The sequence below is a fragment of the Dermacentor andersoni genome, chromosome 5 (assembly GCF_023375885.2).
Source record: "Dermacentor andersoni chromosome 5, qqDerAnde1_hic_scaffold, whole genome shotgun sequence".
Taxonomy (NCBI): Eukaryota; Metazoa; Arthropoda; class Arachnida; order Ixodida; family Ixodidae; genus Dermacentor; species Dermacentor andersoni.
The window spans coordinates 200,469,505-200,493,983 of record NC_092818.1 but is presented as its reverse complement, the minus strand read 5'-3'; the positions used below and the strand labels follow the sequence as shown (position 1 = coordinate 200,493,983).

Sequence of the window (24,479 nt, the reverse complement as noted above, 5' to 3'; positions counted from 1 at the left end):
CTCACTAACCACTAAGCAACCACGGCGGGCGCACTGTGACTCCGGGTGTCTCCTGAAGTAATGCTGCCGATCGATGGAGTTATTCTAGTAGCCATGAAGGGACAGTATGCAAAGTTTCTCACTATATAGCGTAAAATGAAGGCGTTATAGCTAGCCCAAAATAGATTGCTGTCTCATGGCGACCTTCTTGTCTATGCTCTGCTGTTGTCGCTCGCCTTACTGCATTATGATTCGCGATTGCATAACTGTGACTTGTAACCTAACTGGTTGACGATTAACCCGCGAATGCGAAGAGCGACACTCGTTTGGATTTGTTGGCTGAAATTCTTTTTAATGCTAAATCGAACCAGCAAGCAGCCTCGTCTTCAACGTGTATAGAAAGACGGCAGGCTTCCTTTGTATTGATTGGCACATGCAAGGCTGTTTTTTTTATTTCTTTACAGGTTACAGGCTAAGCGCAGTAAATGTCGATAAAAGCGATCGCACGCCGTGGCGACTTCGACGTTCGCCGCTATGCCAGGCCAGACCAAGCCATCACGTACCCCGTGTCTCTGGACGGAGACGTTCGTGAGGTGCACGAACGGGTTGTCGAGCCCCTTGGTTCGGTAGTGCAGCTGGCAGAAGCGGCAGAAACCCTTCCGGTACCTGCGCGGACGTGTCCGTGCCGACAACACGCGTAAGCAGAGACAGCGCAAAAGAACAGTACGTGAAGGAAGCACGGATGTTCCTGCACGCCCAGCCACTTAGGCGCTGCTGCTGGTCGAGTCGTGAGCCCAACCAGCAGAAACGCGTGCACCTTTGCCACGCACAAGGCGTGTGCCTCACATTTCTCGACATCGGTGCGTAATTCTGGAGTTGGCTCGCTGAAAATCAGTGTTCTGATATGAGCGCTGAATAAGATGAATGATGTTCCCTTCGAGAAGTGCTTAAGCCTGCGGAAAAAGTAATATATATATATATATATATTGTACCATAAAATAAGGAGCAGTGGGGCTGTGGCTAGGAGAGAGACAGCGACGACGAGAAAGAACAACCTTGTTTCGGTGCTCGGTCGGCTACACTACCTCTCGCTGCTTCAGCGTTCTAGTCGCGAACGCTTTCTGCTCAAAGTGCTTCGCGACATTTGGTGGAGGTGCTGGACTTATTGCAAACCTGGAACTCCGAAGCCGGACGATCCCTCTCACATCTCCCATGCCTGAGGAGACTAGTACTACCGCGCCACCCATGGCACCGCCTCCAGTCGTCTGTCCTGGTGCGCCACGCCAACGGGATCCTCCCATATTCAATGGCACTGACGATCATGACTTAGAGGACTGGCTGTCATCATACAACCGAGTGAGTGCACACAACAAATGGTCTGAAGCTGACAAGCTTGGCTACGTACCATTCTATCTTTCCGGGGTCGCCCATCTTTGGTTCCGCAACCATGAGGCTGACTTTTCCACCTGGTCAGCATTCCGAACGGCACTTCAGGAAGTATTCGGTCGCCCTGCTGTGCGCAAACTTCGGGCTGAACAACAGCTTCGCTGTCGTGCCCAACAAAAGGGCGAAACCTTTACGAGCTACATTGAAGATGTAGTTGACATCTGCCGGCGTATAGACCCAGATATGACCGAAGATGCCAAGGTCAAGAACATCTTGAAAGGCATAGAAGATGACGCCTTCCAAATGCTCTTGGCAAGGAATCCTCAGACGGTCAACGACATCATAACGCTTTGCCAGAGCTATGAGGAGCTGCGCAAACAACGGCTTTCTACGCGCCAAGCACTCGCTCCGGACGTCGCGCTTTCAGCTCTGAGTGATGGTGTCACCTCTACTCCTTGCAGTCCAGAAATTTTTGACAGAATCAAGCAATTCGTACGAGAAGAAGTGGCGCGCCAACTCTCTCTTCTGCCAGTCGCTCCAGCCTCAGAGCCGCGCTTGTCTCCAGATCTCCGTCACATGATACAAGAACAAGTCGCTAACGCAGTACCACTTGCTCATCAACCGCCTCCTACGCCTGTGCCACTTACGTACGCTGCCGTTGTCGCTAATCCAAGGCCTCCTTCTGCAGGTAATCAATCCAGACTTACCAGCGCCTTTCCCTCACCTCCGCAAGCAGCTGCAACATATTCTCCTGCCCCCCCAAGCAGCTACTGGTCGCCACAGCAGCCCGTGCGCCCACCTCGCCAATATTTCCAACAGTCTCCGCCCGCTGTTCTCAATCCATGGCGCACCCATGACAATCGGCCTATCTGTTATTCGTGCGGCCTACCTGGGCATGTAGCACGGCTTTGCCGTCGGCGTGGATGGTATCCTTCGGATTCTCCGAGGGCACAAAGTAACGGTTTCGACTCTCCGTCCCGTTCTGCTACTGCCGCTCAGCCCTTCGAAGCCTCGTCTCCTCTTTCCCGACCCTTCAATACCCGTCGGTCTCCGTCTACCCGTCGGCGTTCTCTGTCGCCGCTTATCCGTCGTCCTGAAGCTATCCGAGAGGAAAACTAAGGACCGCAGTTCCGGAGGCAAGAACTGCGATCTTAGCGAACTCCTCAAGACCTAATTTATTTCCTGCGAATGTCCTTGAAGTTTATGCAGAAGACATTGCCGTTCATGCGCTTGTAGACACGGGAGCAGCAATATCAGTGATTTCGGACCAGCTTCGTCTTACCCTTAGAAAAGTAGCGACGACTTATTCAGCCATTTCATTACGTACAGCAAGCGCTGCGCCGATTGAACCCTTAGGGAAGTGTACCGTGCGTGTTGTTATAAGCGGCGCTTTATACCATATTGAGTTCGTTGTTCTGCCTCGCTGCTCCCATGCCATGATTTTAGGATGGGACTTTCTGTCCTCTCATCATGCCGTTATAGATTGCGCCCGTGCTGAACTCGCGCTGTCGCCATTCGGCACCAACGTTTTTGAAGATACTGATGACACTTCCGGTCGTGTGTTCGTCACCGCCGACACCGAGATTCCTCCATACTCTGCCGCTCTTGTACCCGTTTCCTGCGTTGGGTTTTCCGACTCCACAGTTTTTTTCACGCCATCTAAGCTTGTTACTCGCCGCCATCCTTTCTTGCTTCCTTTTGCCCTTCTTCCATTCGACAAGGTTCGAGCGCACTTTATGTATCAAACCTGTTTCCTTGCCCTGCTAGGCTGCTCCACAATGAGTGTCTTGGTTATGCCGACGGAATCGAAGCAAGTTTCCTTTACGATGTGCCTGACGACCCGGCTTCTCCTCCGGTTGACACTCTGGGCCTTCAAGTTTCTCCTCCCACGCCGCCGTGTGACCCAACATTTTACCAGAGTATTGATCCCAACCTCACTCCAGCGCAGCACGCCCAGATCGTCCATCTTCTAGACCGCTTTCGCACGTCATTCGACCTACAACAATCTTGCTTAGGCCGCACTTCTACTGTTGTCCATCACATCGACACCGGCAACCATGCGCCTTTACGCCACAGGCCGTATCGTGTATCCGCCACGGAGCGTAGCGTGATCGCTGAGCAAGTTGCAGACATGCTCGAACGCGGTGTCATACAACCTTCGCACAGTCCCTGGGCTTCTCCTGTAGTGCTGGTAAAAAAGAAAGATGGCACAATTCGCTTTTGCGTGGACTACCGGCGACTTAATAAGATCACACGCAAGGACGTTTATCCGCTACCCCGTATTGACGACGCGCTAGACTGCCTCCAAGGCGCTGAATTCTACTCATCCTTAGACTTACGATCCGGGTACTGGCAAGTGCCAGTGGCTGAGTCAGACCGTCCGAAAACGGCCTTCATCACACCTGACGGTTTATTTGAATTTACCGTGATGCCATTTGACCTGTGTAATGCGCCTGCCACATTTGAAAGAATGATGGACAACATCTTGCGCGGCCTCAAATGGCAGATATGCCTATGTTATCTGGACGACATCGTTATCTTTTCACCGGACTTTCCTTCCCACTTACTTCGACTTGAGCGCGTCCTAAAGTGCATCGCCGATGCTGGCCTCCAGCTTAACTTGAAGAAGTGTCACTTCGCTGCCCGCCAGCTGGTCATCCTCGGCCATGTCGTGTCGAAAGAAGGTGTACTCCCTGATCCGGCGAAACTACAAGCTGTTGCCCAGTTTCCCCGACCAACGACTTTGAAACAACTGCGCAGCTTCATTGGATTAGTGTCATACTTTCGCCGATTCATCCGCAATTTTGCCTCTATAATAGCACCTTTATATATATATATATATATATATATATATATATATATATATATATATATATATATATATATATATATAGAGAGAGAGAGAGAGAGAGAGAGAGAGAGAAGTGGACAACACGAACGCCGTATGCCTCACCTTTTTTGCATAATGAACCCTTATCAACTAGCTCAGTTGTCATTCGTTCTATATATATTGTACCGGGTGTTTCTACAGGGGCTTTAGGTAATATATAGAAATAGCTGTTTTGAAATAGGAGAATGGTTCCTTCAGAGACATGCCGTCAGTGGTGGGGACACCCGCCGTGGTCGCTCAGTGGCTATGGTGTTAGGCTGCTGAGCACGAGGTCGCGGGATCGAATCCCGGCCACGGCGGCCGCATTTCGATGGGGTCGAAATGCGAAAACACCCGTGTACTTAGATTTAGGTGCACGTTCTTAAAGAACCCCTGGTGGTCGAAGTTTCCGGACTCCGCCACACGGCGTGCCTCATAATCAGAAAGTGGTTTTGGCACGTAAAACCCCAGAATTTAATTTTTTTTTTAATGGTGGGGACCACTGGGTGACGGGCGATATCTGGTAATTAGTCGCTGATTAACAAAGATAACTGAACTTTTAAACTGCTAAACTACTTGTAAAGCTTAAACATATACTAGGAGATGGGCCAATTTTTCGTTGGATTAGCAATTATCTGATCGCCGCCAGTTTGTTCAGTTAGGCTCCCATACCTCTGAAACTGCGCTAAGTACTTTCTGGTGTACCCCAGGGTTCCGTTCTGGCCGCTATCCTGTTCCTTTTGTTCGTAAACGACATAACTAATCAGGTTGAATCCGATATTACGTTATTTGCAGACGACTGCGTCCTGTATAGAGAAGTACTAAACCGCAAGATCAAATTAGTCTTTATAAGGATTTTTCTTTGAGTCTACACCCCCGAATGTAAGCTCTGCGGGGTCACAAAGGCAGATTTAAAGCACATTTTATTCGATTGCGACAATCTAAAACCGAAAAGAGAATGGCATCTCTCTAACGAACAAGAGTGGGAGGATGCGGTGTCCAACTCGGACCCAGCGGTTCAACTGCAGGCCGTCAGCTGGGCTTTGGAAGTCGCCGACAGACAGGGCCTCACTACCATAACAGGTGGCACTAGAGGAACTGATCGGACGGCCACCTCACGCACCCTGGAAGCCCACCAAAGTTAACCAAATCTTTTCTGTTGACGAAATAAAGTTGTTACCACCACCACTTGATAGCGCAATGGTACAAAAACTGGCCATCAACTTTGATAAAACAGTTTCAATGTCAGTAACAAAAAAGAAATCCAAGCTTACCTTTACATACGGCTGTGATAATACTATATTTAACACTGTCACTCAGTGTAAGAACTTGGGCGTTATCATATCATCAGACTTAGGATGGTCGGCTCATGTAGAGCACGTAGTATGCAAAGCGATGCGAAAGCTTGCGTTCTTAATCCGGGCCCTGCGATACTCTACGAAGGAAGCCGAGCTCTTGGCCTATGTGACGTCCTGTCTTCGGATATGTGAATGTGGTGTGGTTTCCCTTTGCCCAAAACAAAATAGCTAGTCTTGAGGCTGTCCAGTGAAAAGCCGCGCGTTTATCTGTCACAGATACAGGCGCACCGACTTGCCTACTCAGATGCTATCCGAGATCGGCCTTCATACACTAAGCAGTCGTGCGATGCTGTACCGACTCAAATTTTTGTACCTCATGCTGCATAATAAGGTTCATGTGGATTGTAGCACTTATATTTCCTATAACACATCCAGAGAATGCGTTGGCGGGCTAGTTGACGAGAATCCATAATTACTTTGTTTAGCGCAAAACAACGGACACAAGAAAGACGACAGGACAAGGCGCTCGTCCTGTCGCCTTTCTTGTGTCCGTTTTTTTTTTTTTTGCGCTAAGCAAAGTAACATCCAGACAAACCCGTCATAAGCATCACCTTACACTCAAAGAATATTCCTGCGCTAACCGTACATTTAGTTTTTCGCTCTTCCCACGAGCTGTTCGCGATTGGAATGCTTTAGCCCAGATGGTAGTCGCACAGCCCTCTGTTGACAAATTTGTTGAACTTGCTGGCCGAACAGTACTGTCAGCAACGACTAAGTGATGTTATCATCATCGTGTTTATTATTGTTTTAATTACCAAGTGTTTTTGGAAATCTGTGATGTGAAATTATGGATGATGCTATCAATTGTAATCTCACATGCTTATCCTTCTTCCTTCCTTTCTCTTCTTGCAAAACATCATATGTTATTGAAATAAGTTGATTGAGCGTTATGTTCTTCCCATGCTAATTGTTGTTAGCATAGGTCCATTATCCTTTACACTTACTAAGTACCCTTCTGTATTCTTATGTAAATGCCTGTACTACAATGTCTACAGACCCTTCTAACCCACTCCTGTCCCCTATGGGAATGACAGTATCACAATATGAATAAAATAAGCAAATTAGTTTCAGCGGGCTCATCGTAAGTCGGAAATTGAACCGCGCTTTCCGTACAAACCACATCAACTTTTGGATCTGGCGTGCGATTACCCACGGAACTGTGGCGCGACGAGTTTCGGCTCAGTGAGCGAGAACGAAACGGCGAGACTGCAGGGAGCGCGACGCCGCACTTCACGCGTCGTTCGGCGTCGTTCGTTCGCCCAGCGGAGGAGGAGGGCAGCGCTGTTTCTCCGTGCTCCTCGCTGTAGTTCGCCAGATCCAAAAGTTGATATGGCTTGCACGGAGACCGATTGCTATGAGCCCACTCAAACTAAAGGATTAAACGTTGATTAATGAATCTTTGTTAATTCGTATCTGATTACCACGTGTAACCCGTCAACCCGTGGTCGCCACCACTGACGACATGTCTCTGAAGGAACCGTCCAATTATTTAGAAACGGCTATTTTTAAATATTACCTAAAGAATCTGTAAAAACACCCGCCACAAGACATGGCACATCAATGTCACGCAGGCTATCCTTGTCCAATGAGATCGTTTCTACGGCAATGCAACCATTCAACGATGACCTTAAACGACACGCACGTACACAGCGATAAGATGTGCATTAAACCGTGCCAAGAGCGCTTACGAAGACGAGATAAAGAGTGAGGGTCGAAATTGCAAACTATCGCTCCTTTCCATGCTGGAAGGCTATCGCGAATCTGCCTTGCATCAAAGGAGAAGTAGATTGCACTGAGCCTCGACTGTTCTTTTATGCTTGACTCACTCCAGATATCTGCAGAAATAATAATTCAGCTTATGGTCCGTGCTAATGCGAGGGGGGCTCCACAAGCCAGAGCTCAGATGCATTCCGCGCTTGTTTACGAACCACAAACAGAGGTCGTAGCAAGGACGCCATAGCGGAGGACTTCTGCTGTGGCGTCCCTCACAAACAAGGTGTGTTTCTGCGACGTTAAGCGCATATAATAAATTAATCAATATGGGCAAGAGAGTGCTGTGCGAAAGGTCGCAAGTCTTACAGGAATGCGTGCACAGGCTGGAAGGAAGTGACGAGCACGTAGAGGCGCAGGTCAAACTTCCGGCCTCCGACCAGCAGGGGGGGGTCCACGTAGCGGCACAGCACGTGCGACTCCCGGTTCCCTTGGCTCTCCCAGCTGACGGAGAACGTGCGTGGCCGTCACGCGGGGGAAGTTTTACGCAACTTATAAAAATCGCCAGTGGCAGCTGGCATAGTTCTAATCGTTCAGCTGGATTATTCGAAAAGGCGGACATTACTAGCACGAGAAATCAAAGCACATTCCCGCGAATTAACAAACATGACTAATTATAACTTCTTAAGTAATTACTTGACGGTATATATTGCAATTTACGAATTGTAGCCGTTGAGCATGCAAGACGTATCCACTTGAAATGAATTTCCAGGATGACACCAGTTTCGTGATAAAATTTTCCAAAGTATGGGATGAAATACATGGGCGTTTCAGTTACTTTTGTGCTGCACTGCATGAAAGAGTTAACGTGGTGCTTTTTTTAGCGCAAAAAAAAACAAAAACAAACAAGTCAGAGGCGAAAGGAAAGGAAAGACGAGCACTATTTTCCTTTCTCCTTTCCTTTCGCCTTTCACTGTTTTTCTTAGTTTTTTTTCCGCTAAAGAAGCATCATGTTAAGTAAACACCAACTCGCCCGAGAAGAAGTTATCCGCATGAAAGAGTGTTTTAGTAAAAAATGTCAGCGGACGAACAGTTAATTTTTACGGCGAATTTGATGGCTGACAACCGACCTCCGTAGGCGATGTGATTGTACCTTGTACCGTGTTTCCCAAATTGTTATTTTGTCGAACAGCTTCGCTAAGGTTAGGTGTACATAGACAATTCCACTGTTTGTAAATAGACGTCCCGCGGGAATTCAGGTTTGGTCCGCGACGAAATTAACGGGAGACGAAGAGGGATGGCAGGCTTGAAAGAGCGCATGTTAATGACATATCAAGGGCCAGCGATCTTGCTGTCCAATTTTTCTCAGTTTTTTAGACCAATCTCACCGCAATATAGTTAAAGCTTTTACGCATGCTGGGGGAACGAGTCGAATTGCTTTTTAATAAATTACAGTATTACGCATTTGGGCGCTCGAGAACGTATCTTTTTTTTTTTGTAGACAAATGTCCCTACAAATAAAATTAAAGTAGAACCGGAATTTCTCCTTTTTTTGGGAGAAGGGGGGGGAGGGGTCGATGTCAATTCTATTTGTTCCATGGCGCACGTGCTTCATCGAAGCCTTGTGTCACGCATTTGCTACGTTTCGTATGTAACCTCGTGTTTTCGGTTTTTTTTTTTTTTGTTACAAGGCTAGTGCGCACGTGGAAGCAGCTGATCTTTTCTTGCCGCTAAACTTGTTCTCGCAATTTTCTACTGTATCTCTCCGAGTAGCCACGCGGTTCCAGTGTGATCATTTTCCGTATTCTGAAATCCAGTAGAACCACCTTGCTTCTAAGGTATCTTTAACTTCTTGAACGAAACTTCAGATCATCTTCGCCTATAGTATTCGCTTGTTTAACGCTTAGCGCAGTAGTCCCCAATTCATACCGTATACCCGCCGTGGTTGCTTAGTGGCTACGGTGTCCGGCTAGTAAATGCGAAAAAACCCGTGTTCTTAGATTTAGGCGCACGCTAAAGAACCGTATAGGTGGTCAAAATTTCGGGCGACCCCCACCACGGCGTGCCTCATAGTCGGTGGAAAAAGGACACAGTGCAAAAATGACACGAGAGAGCGACACGCACACAGCCCTGAAAGTTAAATATATGCGTAAGTGCCACATAGCTGGACAAGCCAGTTCAGGTAATATTTATAGGCGCTTGGAGCAAGTCAGACTATTTTATTTTGTATTTCGCGCAGTTAAATAATTAGTTATTATTAATTATTGAACTTCATTAAATATTATATTCAGAGCAACCGTGTCGATGGGAAAATTACAGACCATCCTGGAAAGTTTCCTATGCAGCTTTCTATTGCACAACACGTGCTGCATAAATTTTTTCTCCCAAGCTTGAACGAAAGCCTGTGAAACACGAAAAAGTGCCGCGCGACTAGTTTCAGCAGAACTTTTGGTTTGCGATTTTCTGAATAGCCAATTCGCTCGTCACACAATGTTTGAGAAGTTTATTAATTAATGACAACTAATTATGTAATCGGCGAAATGCAAAACAAATTGTCTGGCTTGCTCCGAGCGTCACTTTGGTTCCGTCCACAGGGGGCACTGGTCTGTTTTAAAGTTTTGGCACGAGTCGCGTGGCCCACGTGGCGTAGATAACCAAGCTTTAAATTCGCCGCTCGTATCAGTGTTGTATTTATTTATTTCTGTTTATTCATTTGTTGATTTCGCAGTGGCGAATACGCACTACCTTTGCACTGCGTTACCGACTTGGTTTTCTGGGAAGCAAGTATAGGCTGACTGACTCGTGACACTGTGGTCTTTGGTCGCATTGTGATCGTCTCGACTGAGTCGGAAGCGGCAACACTAACGATTCTGGCACAGAGTTGGCAGACGCGTGCTTACGTACCTGTTGATTAGCGATTTCACTTGCGATGGCCTGTTGACCAGCTTGATTCCGATGCCCTGCGCTGATGAGAGAAGAGCATTAAATGCGGCCCTTGTGCAGTCGACAAGCCTCGCGTGAGAACGGCGCTTGCTGGAAGAGGGCGCGGCACGCCCTGCCTGGAACGCGCTGACCATTCCGCGGCCGAAGCCACCTGTGCTCTCTACCCGGAAACCCGCTTCGGTCAACCGGCGAGAACCGGCGCATTAAACGCATGTCATGGTCAGCCGGTCGACGCCATGTCACGCCGAGGCCGCCACGCCAAGGCTGGCAGCCTCCCCAAACATGACCAGCAGAATGTCCGCTGGCCACGAATTATTTTCGCCGACTGCGAGACACCTTACAGAAGCGAGGACGAGGTACTTGTGCGATTTAATCTCGACGATTTCTCCAGCTGCTGGTTCATAGCTATTCGATTTTGTCACAATTTTTGGGCTAGTACGTGCCTTTGCCGCAGGGCTTGACAATCCAGAGGCTGGAGCCTCCCCCGGCTCGCTTCTTGTACTCGTCGACGAACATGCTGTAGTCCCGGGGCAGGACGTACGTCGAGGGCACGATCGCTGGCGGCGGAGGCTCGTCGCGCTGCAGGGCTCTGCTGCGCTGGCGCTGGTATCGCTGCATGTGCCTGGCCAACAGGTCCTTGCGCGTCAACTCGTAGTGCGTCGGGAAGTGGTTCACACGCCTCGCGTCCACATGTGGAGACAAGGAGTGAAAAAGTTGACAGTCACTTTAACATGCACTGAAGAGGATGAAGGCGAAAGCCTGCGAGCTAACGAGACATTCATTAGATTACTTTGACATTCTCATTCGATTGCATCGTTGCTTCCTATTACCCGTTTTCTCTTGTTCTTTTTTTTCCCGTCGCCTTGACATCATCACTGGTTCTGCGTCGTTAATGGCACTCGGGTAAAAATAAAAGCTTTTTGTGCGCAAGACAAACAGGGACAAAGAAAAGGAGCAACACAAGGACGAGCGCTTTCTTACAACTCTTGTTAACACTTGTTGGAAAGCGCTCGTCCTTGTGTCGCTCCTTTTCTTTGTGCCCGCTTTTTCTTGCGCACAAAAAGTTTTTTTTTTTTTTAAATGAATCTGTTCCAACTATGCCGACTCGCAGTTACGCTTCAGTTAATGGCACGTTGAACGGTCGCGGCAAATATATGCAGACCATTAAGACACACACCTAGGCTCGCTGAATTATTTTCTTTTTATTTTAACACTTTAATCTACGAGGGTAGCTACATGGGCACGTAATATGGAGCCTTCTACTTTATTGCAGCGCAGGCACAATGAGAGAGACACGGCAAGGTGCTCGAAGGTTGGCTCGCCGGACGTCCGGCCTGCAGGAGCCGCCTGCACCAGAATCGACGCTCTCACCAGCTGGACGGCTGCGTCCCCGAGCCTCGCCGGCTGTGGACGTGACGCGGCGGGCGGTGTGCTATGCCGAGCACGACCCCGCCGTCGGGCACACGGGAAGCTCCCATTCGTCGACCGTGGCGCAACGCCACCTGAGCTCTACGCGGCCAAACTACGCTTGCCGCACGACCCTGCTGTCCGATACCAGTTGGGCGACACCTGCTTGTAACGAACTGTAGGCTGCATGCTTCCCTTTGACTAATTCGCAAATATCCACGTGGCCTCTGGGATGTACTTTATTAACCGTGGTGTATGTGTGCATTTTCTATGCGTTCAGTCTTAAGTGTGTCTGATACAAGTCTGCGATGTGTTTGTACTTCTGCGTACTGTCTCTTTCTGGAGTGATCCTGAACCCAATACCATAAAACCACCTGAGGCCTTGGTAGACCACCTGTGTGTTATAGCTTTCTGTCGGATAATGTACGGGTAAAGCACCCTTTCGCGCGCTCTTTTAGTCAGTGGGTGATTGTTTACCTGCTTGCATAGCATCCAGTGCAAGAACCTACAAGGTGTTCAAAATTAAGCTTTATGGTTTTCTTAAAATTAGGCACTGGTAGACACGCGAAGACCACCTGCGCAAATAAGTTATGTGGCCAGCAGGACCCAAAGTGAGATGATAATTATCGCTGGCAGCAGCCCAATTAACTAACACTGAATAATTAATGAAGTCTAGGGTTTGACGAAAACTCGTCTGGCGAGGAAAGAACATGGCTGAATAAACGTACACTCGCCAACTGAAAAAATTCAAAACACAGATTGACGTTTCGGCGCCCAATACGGGTGCCTTGTTCACAATGAACGAATGCATGGTGGTCTTTATTATATACGCGTCGGAAGACGTAATGCGCTTGCGTACAACTCAGGGAGGGGTCCCCGTGTCCAGTTTATCGTGTTAGTAGTAGATTGTATGCAGAATGATTCAAGGAGCAGTCGAGGTGATAATTTTTTTCTCTCTTTCTATGATAGAAGCCGAATTCCAGTTAATACTGTGTCCAGTCTTTTTGTGATGCTCTGCCAGGGCGCTGGAGACCGTGTGTCCTTTGGCTACATGATTGCGATGCTGCTGTAGCCTTCGTTTAAATTTCCCCGTCTCGCCTACGTAGCTCGCATGACAGTCCTGGCAAGGAATTTTGTAGATGACGCCCGGAAATTTTTCTTTTCCGAGGCTGCCTTTCACTCGGACGAGTTGTTGTTCTAGCTTGCTTGAAGGGACGTGGCAGATATGTACATCATCATCTTTGAAAATTCTTGATATTGACTCGCTCACGCCTCGTGCATAGGGGAGAGACGCCCATTTTCTTGTTGTCATCGGCCTTACAGGGGGTTCAGCTGCACGCTTTTCTTCAGTCTTTATAATCTGGCCGGGGTAGCCATTGCTGACCAAATCCTGCGTCACTCTCTTCAACTCAGCTCTGCGTGCGTCAATAGTCGAGCACAATCGGAATGCACGGGCGAACAATGTGGAGGCAACAGATCGTTTTTGTCCAAGGGGATGGGCCGAATCAAAGTGCAGATGTTTCCCTGTGTGGGTAGGCTTTCGGTAAACACTTGTGGAAAGGTCGGATTCACTGCGCATGACTTCAAAGTCAAGGAAGGCCAAGCGACCATTAACTTCTTCTTCAACGGTGAATTCTATTGTGCTTTGGAAAGAGTTCAGGTGCTGTAGGAAAGGTACGACGTCTTCGCGGCGGATAATAGAAAAACAGTCGTCGGCATACCGCAGGAACAATTTTGGGGTGGGCTGAAACGTCGTGAGGGCCTTATCTTCGAGGGCTTCCAAAGCAGTGTTGGCACAAGACACTGACACTGATGCTCCCATTGCCGTTCCAAACACCTGCCTGTAAAATGATCCATTAAATGAAAAATATGTGTTGCGTAAGCAAAAATCCAAGAGGCGGCACACGTCGTCGACTTCGAATGGGGTGCGCAAAGGCAGAGATGTGTCGTGTTGTAATGCTGTTCGGCAGCAGTCAACCGCATAATCTACAGGTATGCGTGTGAACATAGACTTAACGTCAAAGGAAACCATGACGTCTTCGCTCCCTAATGTCACGTTCCTGACCTTGTCGACAAAATCAGCGGAGTCCTTTACGTACGTCGGCGTTCGTCCAACGAGGGGTCGGAGCACACCACGAAGATAGGCAGAGAGACGGTGCAACGGAGAGCGAGTGTAGTCTACTATAGGCCGCAGCGGGACATTAGGTTTGTGAACCTTGGGCAGGCCGTATATTGCAGGAGCTGAGCCGTTGTGGCACAGCAGCTGGTTATACAGTTGCTTCTTTTCGGGAGGCACAAACTTGAAAACGTCAGTCAGTAGCTTCTGAAGTTCTGACTCGGTCTTTCTTGTGCGGTCCCGGCTGACCTTTGAATACGTGGTCAGGTCCTGGAGATGCTCCGTCATCTTCGAAACGTAGTCATCCCGATTCATGACAACCGCGGCATTCCCCTTGTCCGCAGGCAAGATGACAATGGCTTTGTTATTTTGCAGTCTTTTCATGGCTACTTTATCGAGGTGGCTGATACTTGAGGTCCTAGCATTAGGAAGCTTTGAAAGAGCCCCAACAGTGCGGGTACGTGCTTCGTTTTGCAGAGACGGCTCAACATGGCGTACTGCCTCCTTAACTGCACAAGCCATTTTTCACATACTTTGCGTGGTACCAATGTTGAAATTCAGGCCGCGGTTTAGTAGATGAAGCTCTGCGGTATCAAGGTCGTGTGATGACAAATTGTAAACACCAGCTTGGTTGACAGGGGCCTGACATTCGTTCAGCAGAGACGAAAACTTCTTTTCCTGGCACCTTTCTCTTTTCTGTCGAGTCGCCGTAGCTGCTCCGTTAGAGTCGAGTAAAATCTCGTGGAATTCCGTGGGAGCGGTGCGCTCAAGCGTGCATTGGCTAAAGAAAACATCGTTCTCCAAGCGCTTTATGGTAGCCTTCGTTTCAAGGATGCGTGCTTGTAAAAGAAGGCTACAGCAGCATCGCAATGATGTAGCCAAAGGACACACGGTCTCCAGCGCCCTGGCAGAGCATCACAAAAAGACTGGACACAGTATTAACTGGAATTCGGCTTCTATCATCGAAAGAGAGAAAAAATTATCACCTCGATTGCTCCTTGAATCATTCTGCATACAATCTACTACTAACACGATAAACCGGACACGGGGACCCCTCCCTGAGTTGTACGCAAGCGCATTACGTCTTCCGACGCGTATATAATAAGGACCACCATGCATTCGTTCATTGTGAACAAGGCACCCGTATTGGGCGCCGAAACGTCAATCTGTGTTTTGAATTTTTTCAGTTGGCGAGTGTACGTTTATTCAGCCACTGAATAATTAACTTATCGTTGACTGCAGTAAGTGAGTATGTTTGTATTGAAAAGTTAGAGGCAGTCATGTTTCTACACAATATCAGTTGGAAGAATTCTTCTAGCGTGTCGGTGCTCTGAGATATCCGACTCCAAGTTTTAATTGTCGTATCATGCGAGAGAGTTAGGATGGGCGCAAAGCTCCTCCCTAATGTGACGCGGCTGTTGCGTGCGGCGTTTAGTCGGACAACGGGGCGGAGACATTGCCAAAGGTATCTGCCCCCCTTCCGCTCTCGGCTGGCAAAATAAAATTCGAACTCGAAACCGCTGTCGTAACACCCAAACGCGCAGCCTGTAAGGATGGCGGCAGCTGCCATGCCGAGCTAGTGGCGCGAGCGGAGAAGCCGGAGGACAGTGCGTGTGCGGGCAATGTCCTTGCCTGGGCTACGGAAATAAAGTCACTGCTGATTTCCAAGTATTGTTTTATTGAAATCAAGAGCAACAACTGCACGGTACATTGAGCTGTAATATCGTGATTTCGCGAGCGGAGAGGGGAAGGCGAACAGTTATATTTGCCCACGGCTCCGCCCCGCTGTCCGACTAAACGCCGCACGCAACAGCCGCATCACATCAGCTTTGCGCCGATCCCCGCTCTCTTGCATGCGTAATCATGCGAGCGACAATTAAAGTTTGGAGTCGCATATATCGGAGCACAGACATGCTAGAAGACTTCTTCCAACTGATACTGTGTAGAAATACCACTGCCTCTAACTTTTCAATACAAAAATACCCACTTACTGCAGTAAAAAACAACTTAATTATTCAAGTTTGGTAAATTAGGCTGCTGACAGCAATAATTATCATCTTACTTTGTGTCCACCTGGCCACATAACTTATTCGCGCAGGTGGTCTTCGCGTGGCTCCCAGTTCCTAATTAAAAAAAAAAAAAAAAACCATACAGCTTAATTTTGAACACCCGGTATATCACTCTGTTGCCGCACTCGTGCACTTACGCCACGTTGCACTCGTGTGCGGCGGAGAATCCTGGTTTCAGGCGAGAGCTGTTGGTCTGTGAGCCCTTCACGGCGGCGAGTGCGTGGGCTTTGCAGGGGGAAATAATTTTAGAACGACTGCATCTGTGTTCATAATATGCACCAAGTTTAATGCCTCAACTTCATGGCACTCATTCAGTACCGCAGTTTCTCGATCGGGCCGTAATTGCATTCTGGGCAAATCCCTTCCTGCCAAGGAAAGGTCTGTAGTATTTTACCCGTACTGTACGATTCTGTCAATGCACTCTTTGGTCGTCATCAGCTTGAAATCAAGCGTGTCCTTCGAATGGACCAATTGTCTATTCAATTCGCATGGCGTGATCGGTGACCCGGTTTCTGTATAGCGTTCGGTGCGGGCCGGTTGCCACGGCACATGGCCTCAGCAAGCCTCAAGCACTCGTTACATCGTCAGTGACTTCAAACAAGGTGCACTGTGCGCCCATACCATGCCGTTACGAAATAAATATGCAGCTGCCGTGACATCTACATCCTAATGATTGTACGTTAAATTATAAGCAAAAAATACCCCCCCCCTCCCCCCGCCCTTTCAGTCCGTGAAGATGGTCGAACACCGAGGCAGTGTTAGTTAAACGGAGTGTTACACCAGTGAAGTCAAACTTCGCAAGCAGTCTATATTTTATATCTGTTGTTTCGCCGTTCTTTCACTTCATTTTCGCTTTTGCGTGCTTCATGTGGTGAGCGTGCTTTAGGAGCGCTTCTTTTTTTTTTTTTTTTTTTTTTGCTGTTCAGACTGCCGCGGACTTTGCAACTGTGACCAAAGTCTCGATCTACGAATTCCCGCTTGAAGCGAGCAGTAGCTCCACCGTTGAGGATAATTGCTTCTCTACGTTGACGTCGTTCTGGAGCTTCATTCCGACGCCGCCGATGTGTTTCCGCGCCTCGGGCGCGCACTTCAGGACCGGCATCCCGGCAAGGCCGTTTAAACCCGGCATCCCTGGCGCGCAGCTCGGGATCGGCCCTACGACGACGAGCCCGTTCACGAGCCAACTCTGGCTGACGTTCGCGGCAGGCAGCTTCTTCCTCGGGAGTACACGCGACACGTGGTCTTCCCATAGTTGTAGCTGGGATTGAATGTGCGAAACCACTAATCCAAAGCTACGTATATTGGGCGCAACGCCCACCACCGGAGATGCGGGCGCTGCAATAGTTTTGACGATTGGTTGGATTGGTTTGACGATTGACGTCTTTGTGTTTCTTAATGAGGTTTTTTTTAATTATGGGGCTTTACGTGCCAAAATAACTTTCTGATTATGAGGCACGCCGTAGTGGAGGACTCCGGAAACTTCGACCACCTGGGGTTCTTTAACGTGCACCTAAATCTAAGTACGTGGGTGTTTTCGTATTTCGCCGCCATCGAAATGCGGCCGCTGTGAGTTCTTAATGAGGTTACACACACATTCGGCTACGACGGAGAGAACGACGTCAGGGACGGTATGCCCACAGTCCGCCGTTTGCGCTTGCGTTCGATGCCTCGAGTTTGCTCGGTGGCGTAGTTAGCGGCATCCGCCCGGTATTGCCGCCTGCGATTATTCAAAATTAAATTGTTTCAGAATTAAATCTGTCCGTCACGTAACACAATGAATTGCTCACACCCCCTTAAGCAATGGCTCATACCTCCGTAAACGCGGCACGACCATTACGATGACAGAAAAGTGAAATTCTACGCTGTAATGACGAGCGGCAACGGAGCCCGCTATGGGTGAAGACGACGACGCTCGAGCCGTTGCTGATGATGATGGTTTTAGCGAAGCCCGACAACAACTGCACAGGGTCCGTAAAAGCAGCTTCGATGTAAAGATTTCGAACGGTTTCGTCAAACGGCGCCAAGCAGTAACCACGAGAGCTAGCGACAATGTTGTCCTTCCGCGTAGTATGAGCGATTTTAGTTCATACCTTGACCAATGGCCAAATAATGCGTATGCACAGGCGCAGTATACTGGAATTCAGATGACGTGCGCCTGGATCATTACAATTTATTTCTTTTTTTGTTGTCACGTTATAGTGACGGCGAAAAATGAAGTAGTGTCAAAACTGAGTTACGAATTTAGCTCTTTATTGGGAAAACTTGTGCCCACCAAGACAAGCAACACTCGAGCACAACGATAGTAGCCAGCAAAGTCGGCGATCGTTGAAAATCTGATCTGCGGGTCAAGCGCGTCGGCTTTTTTGCATGAGTCATCCAAGGTTACAGCTGTGGTTCCAGAGTAATCGCTGGTGCCCGCGTGTCTTCCAGAAAGTACTATACAATTCTTGTCGCGCTTACAATCCGATTACACAGGGTTCGGTGACAACAGAAAACGGATAGAACCATCGATATAATTCGAGAAACTTGCCATACATGCAATCACGTCCTGCGCTGAGTGATAGCGTTTAACATTTGCTACCTGACCAAAAGTGGCCACTCGAGAAAAGAAGTAGACGTGCCAGTACATACATTCAGAGCAAGTCGTGTGACAGTGTTCTTTGCGATCGGTAAACATCGCATCAACCTGAAACAGGCAATCACTCTCATGCAGCTATAGAAGTAAAAATACATGTAAGGCGCTGAGAAAAAAAAAGAAAGTTCGGGAGAGACACTTAAGACTGCTTTACGTGTGGGAATGCGAAAGCGTTGTAGTCGCTTTGGTGAAATGTTTTTTTTTCTGCGCGTTTCTTGTGAGCGCATGCTCTCGCCTTCGTTTTAGCTGCTCCTCGGTATACGGCCGAATGAAAACGCGCCAAGGGTCTTGCCCGCGAGTTAACTTGAAGGATCGCTCAGTGGTATTCAATTGGACACCAATGCTTTCTTATTTTATGCACTCATTTTGTGCCTTCGTGACTTCGTATGCCCATCTTCTGCGCCGTCGCGGGCGCACGCTCTGGGCTGCCTGCAGAGCCGCCGTGGCCTCGGAGAAGCGTGCGCGTCTCGCACCTCCGTGGCCCCGGTACGATTCTCGCCCAGACCGAAATTTACCTAACATTGTTTTTTTCAAATGGCATCAATTTGTTTACAGGGACCTCCTTGAGAAATATGACGTCGATCCGAGTATTTTTTATGTGGCTTTACGCTTTGCCGTCGGCCATTTTTGGTACCATAATTCGGTCAAGCCGCCGACTACAACGCTGGATTTTCGCGAAATTGGGCATATAATGCTCTCGCATTAAAACTGTAGCAAAAAGGCAAACGTTGTTCTCTTACGGAAAAAAAAAAAAAGAGGATCAAGAAAGGCATTCCTAATTGTTTGAGGCGACACACGAACAGCGGCCCCCGGACAGATGACGGAAAAGAGGTATGAAATTAAGGAATTGCTAAGAAATATCCAATCTACAAATTTCTATGAAGACACGACTGTTAGTTTTTCAACGCTCACGTGACACGCTGGGTCAGAAACCCACTGGTTGTCGGAGAGCCTGGTGTTCGAGTCAGGAGCCATGAGGCACCGAGCGTTGGCGACGGACGTCCTGCGCAGAACGGTCACAGATCATTTGCAGAGCGCGGATTAAAATCGGAGGCGTGACATCAGCACGAGGCTATCGAGTAGAGCGCGCTCCTTGGCTGAATCTACCCGATAGGCGACTCGGAGTCGAAGCTGAATAGAGCGGCCTAGATGCTGCTACAGGAACATCAAGGGAGAACACGGGGTGGGCGGGACACGGAATAATCCCCAATTCAGCGGACACCGAGCATGGAAAAGTTTATAACTGACCCTATTTACTGCAGAATTACCATTATACTCAGTCTAAATGCCTCTGGTTTCTACAGGAACGTGACTTTGTTTATTACGCAGAAGGATACTTTCCAGAACGGCGCATCCTGGCTGCCTCCGCATTGCTGCCCATTTTTCACAATGGCGCGCTCACCAGTAGATGTTCCAGTCTTGATGCGGTTCGACCTCGGTCCAATTCCGCTTGGCGAACGCCTTCCGCACTATGGGCAGGTCGACGTCGCAGCAACACTTCATTTCTCCTGACGAATGAGCGAGGAGCGATGTGTTTTCCTGTTGTTTTTAACCGCAGCGTCTTCAACTTAGCTCCGGCTGGCAGAGCTCTTGGTCGTGCACTGCTATCGACTGCCACCCGAAGCGGGCCAGAGGAGCACGTAGTTTCACGCGGGGTGGGGCAGAAAGGAACAAACGATGTAGAGGGGGAGCCAGCAGAGGTAGTTGCTAGGCCCGCTTTTTCGCTGAGCGGGTCGATACGTTACGGCACGACGCTCGCGAGCCATCGAAACGGTCACGCCGCGGCATATTTATTTTCTTATTTGTTTCTCGCTGCGTGACGCGAAACCTCGCTCTTGCATGTATAATGTATTTTGGCGGCACATTATTAAAAAGTGCTCTTTATACCTTCTGTTTAAAATTAGTTACTGAGAACGTGGTAAATAGCCGCGAAAATTGCAAGGTGAGTTATTGACCTTAAAGTGTGACATTCTGCATGCTCTTTCTAGTGGCCACTATCAAGTACAGCGCCTCTCACATAATTATGGAATTCTTGCACTCACTACACAAAATCGAATTATTTCAAGTCCTGCGCAGGTTCGTGGGAGTACAGGAAAGTATCAGTCGACAAAAAAAATGGATAAAGCAGAACCAAAAACTAACTGAAGCGCTGAACTGAATACATAACGCGAGTCATTATTTGGAAGTGTCATCATACATTCCATCATATACCCACGGTGGTTAAACGACTCCAAGACCAATTTTGTACTCTGTAGTGAGTAACAAGCTTTGTTACATGGCGTTTTGAAAAGCATTGGCGCAAGAACCTTCTAGTTTTGGGTGACGTTAAATTCCTGTACATCTAATGGAACAGCCGCTGCGGCACCGTCTCTTCGCGTGCGTCTGAAAGCTCGGATTTTGTTAATCTTTGTGATGCTTTGAACTTGACTCAATCTGTTGAAGAGTGAGTGACTGCCACTGCATCAAACCTGCTAGATTTTGTCCATACATCAATCCCGGATGTGTTTTCACCATTTTCATACAGTTTTGCCCAGGACTAAGCGATCCCTGTATTCTTCATATTCTTTTCAACTCCCCACTTGAGCGAGCACCACAAAACAGTAAAATTAGAAGAGATTATGCTAAAGCGAACCAAGCCGCTATTAAGGTTTCATGTTGCGAATTATTTTGCGGTTTATTTTGCACGATTCATTTCGCGAATCGCGCATGCGCATCTCCGCGCACCGAAGTGTAGAAGATAACTTCTCCAGGCAGAAAGTCGCTTAGGCCCGAAAGGCGAATCATCGATTGCGATAGCAAATTAGTGGACAGCTATGCGAATCAAGGACAGTAGCTCTGTTGGCCGTCGAAGTTTGTACGCGTTCGTTTACTAATTAAATCAACGAGCACGGTGTCACGTGCGCGCCAGCAAACACGAACGCGTTTCAATCGATGCGAATTGGCATTCGCGCAGCCTCTCGCTTCAGCGCGAACCAATCGGCGAGAACACAGCGCACACCACGCAATCGGCGCACTCTGTCCCCATCGCAGATCGCTTTCAAGGCGGGGACCGCCGCCGCTGGAGTATGTTGTCGCACTTCACGTGGAACATCACAGCGACGCCGACGACGGCGGAAATGAGCCTGGAGTGTCCTTTATTTATTCATATTTTATTTATTTATTCACATACCCTAAAGGCCCATTCGGACATCACATAGGGGGCGCGGGGGGGGGGGGGGGCGGAGCCAGTTACAATTACAAGCGTGCAAAAAAGAACATCGGTAAGATACAGTGACATAACTATATACAGAAAGAATAACATACGCAAGTAAGCACTCAACACAGAAATAACCACACATTTAGAAAAATCTTGAACTTCTTAGCAAAAACATCATGGTTAATGGCAGATACAATGACCCTCGGTAGTTTATTCCAATGATATATTGCCAAAAGTAATGGTGAATGACGATGCAGATTAGTGCGAGCAAAAAAGGGTTGCACTTTAAATGGGTGATCAAAACGCTGAAATATACTATGAGCTGCATTGATGAAAGATACGCGGAATGGAGATCTACTGTGATAAAGCGCGTGTAAATGTGATAACAATGTTATCAGTAGGCGGTATTGAAGAGAGGGCAATGAAAGTGATTCCTTGATATCCGTAACACTGTAGTTTAGCGAGTATTTCTTTGGGATATATCTTGCTGCTTTATCTTGTATAGCTTCGAGTTGATCGATCAGAGGTTTGATGCGGATTCCAAATAATGGATGCGTACTCTACCTTTGAACGAACAAGCGCAGTGTATGCTAATAACTTAGTAGCCGAGTTCGCCAAGTATAAGTTACGTTTAATGAAGCCGAGTGTTTTGGTTGCCTTACTGGTTATGGTATTAATGTGCTCGTTCCAAGATAAATCAGGGGATAAATTAACTCCGAGATATATAAATGTGGATACTTGCTCAACAGGGATACCCTGAATCGCGCGGTGAATGTAATTGTGAATATAATTGCTATTGCAATAAAATATTCACGCTTATCGAAATATGTGTGCGTCTGCGCAACGTCCATTCTATGTTTGGCTCTCCGTGATTTACAGCCTCGCTAAGCTGTCCTCGAAACGAAAGAAAACTAGTTTACAGGAGTGCATTGCCAAGTGATAAAGCCCAATGGCGGCATCTTATCACAACTGTGTCTCGGAGTAAACGCTTGAGCTGGATGCGGCCAAGCACATTTTTTACTCCTAGCATGCTTACTTTGGTGCTCCGAAAAAAGCTGAAAAAGTTTTGGGAAGTGGTCAACGGTGAAAATAATGAAGATTTCAACTTTTTGGCGAACTAAGAAACGTCATACCATCTGATATCTGCTCTGTTGCTCTGCAGAATGTACTTAAACGATCGCTTTTGGATAAGTCTTCTTCTGCATCGCCTGTAATTTACAACCCCTTGATGCGGCCTATCGGTTCCATAATCATTGACTGGGTTGGAATAACAGAGCTCATGAAGAACTTGGAACACCTGGTACTGATGGGATAACTACACAGTTCTTGAAATGCACTGTAAATTACACATCTATCATTTCGTCAACTTTTCGAGCAGTATTTAGAGTTTGCGGGCTGCCCAGCTACTGAAAGGCCAGGCTGGTGGTGCCTATTCCAAAACGAGGTAATCCTGCGTGTCCTATCAACTACAGACCTATTACACTCATCAGCATCCCCTGCAAGCTACTAGCACTTTATTTATTCTAATTTCGTAGCATTTCTAGAATCAAACATCAGTGAATATAAACATAGTTTCCGAAAACACTTCTCACGCAACAGCTCATGCTTATTCATGATTGTATTGCGCTTAGATATAGAGAGAGATAGCAAAGAGAGGAAAGGCAGGGAGGTCGACCAGACGAGCGTCCGGTTTGCTACCCTACACCGGGGGAAGGGAAATCGGGATAGAGGGAACACTGTCTGTGCACGCAACAAAGTGCGTGGAAATCAGTCAAGTCAAAGCAAGTGCTCCGTCGATACGTTAGGCTGCCGTCAATCTTGGGGGTTCATAGTCGGTGATGCACGTTGAAGTTACCAGTGAAGACCAAGGATCCGGTGGGCGACAGCAGTACGTTGCAGTGCGTGGCAGTATATTTTCAAGCTAACTGAGGGAGGACCTAAAGAACGAACATGAAAAAAAAAAAAAAAAAAACGCGGACGTACGTGGCGCCAACTGCCAGCTCGTTTAAGAGAGCCCGCTTTTATGCCCGGTGATTTGGAGGGGGGCGAGAAAGGGTGAAATATAAGATATGACAAGGCGATGGCATGGTATGATGCATGCGATGGGCCGGAGGAGCGGCGCTCACTTGCACCCATTTCACTGGACCTCAGCTTTGATGAGAGCGATGGACGGAGTGCTTACACACTTCTTTGCTATCGCAAGTGCTTCCCGTATTTCTCGCTGGGTCTTAGTTTTTGCTGTGCCACTGACTTTGGTGTTATCTATTTGCGCAGAGCGTTTGCACCGTTTGAAGTGCGCACTGCAGTTGCTAGTCGCTGTCAGAAAGTTGCACGTGTATTTGTGCTCCCGTAATTTGTTGTTTAGCCAGCGTCCTGACAACTTTCCCGCAATTTAATGGTATGTGGTAAACCATGCAACTGGCGCATTCTACGTAGTTGTTCACGTGCTTAGTCTGACAGAATGCAGCGCTTATTTTCGCTTTGGAACCTGCGTTCACCCTCTTGCATATACCTTTTAGTTTCTGCGGAGTGGAGAACAGTACTTCTAAATTAATTAATTATTCAACGAACACGTACTTATCGTTGGCAGCGCTGTGGTAGCAATTGAACACTATATATATTTCGTCTGTGGTGTCAGCAGCTTCTGTAAATGCTATTATTACTATTATTATTACCTACTTACGCAGGTGTGCTTGCTATGCAGCAATGAAACACCGCATACATTGGATGTTGAATTTACACGTCACTATAGTATGCATGAGAGAAGATATGTCGTGTTATCGCTTTCCGACGCCTGCTATATTGCGCTGC

General features: G+C 47.9%; 1 protein-coding gene across 5 annotated transcripts in view; it reads right to left on the bottom strand.

Annotated features, from left to right (window-relative positions):
* The window catches only part of TTLL1B (Tubulin tyrosine ligase-like 1B), a 29,157-nt gene extending 9,068 nt beyond the window's left edge, over nucleotides 1-20,089 (bottom strand). For 2 of the 5 annotated variants that reach the window (XM_050180069.3, XM_055071529.2), the window contains exons 1-6: nucleotides 19,875-20,089; nucleotides 19,410-19,475; nucleotides 10,689-10,924; nucleotides 10,207-10,267; nucleotides 7,672-7,806; nucleotides 543-645 (exon numbers count right to left, since the gene is read on the bottom strand). In XM_050180069.3, coding sequence (XP_050036026.3) covers nucleotides 543-645; nucleotides 7,672-7,806; nucleotides 10,207-10,267; nucleotides 10,689-10,924; nucleotides 19,410-19,475; nucleotides 19,875-19,975 — 702 coding nt within the window. In that variant the 5' untranslated portion in view covers nucleotides 19,976-20,089. The remainder of the gene's footprint in view (nucleotides 1-542; nucleotides 646-7,671; nucleotides 7,807-10,206; nucleotides 10,268-10,688; nucleotides 10,925-19,409; nucleotides 19,476-19,874) is intronic. The other 3 variants (XM_055071530.2, XM_055071531.2, XM_055071528.2) reach the window with 2 other exon arrangements.
* Between the last annotated feature and the right edge of the window lie 4,390 nt (nucleotides 20,090-24,479).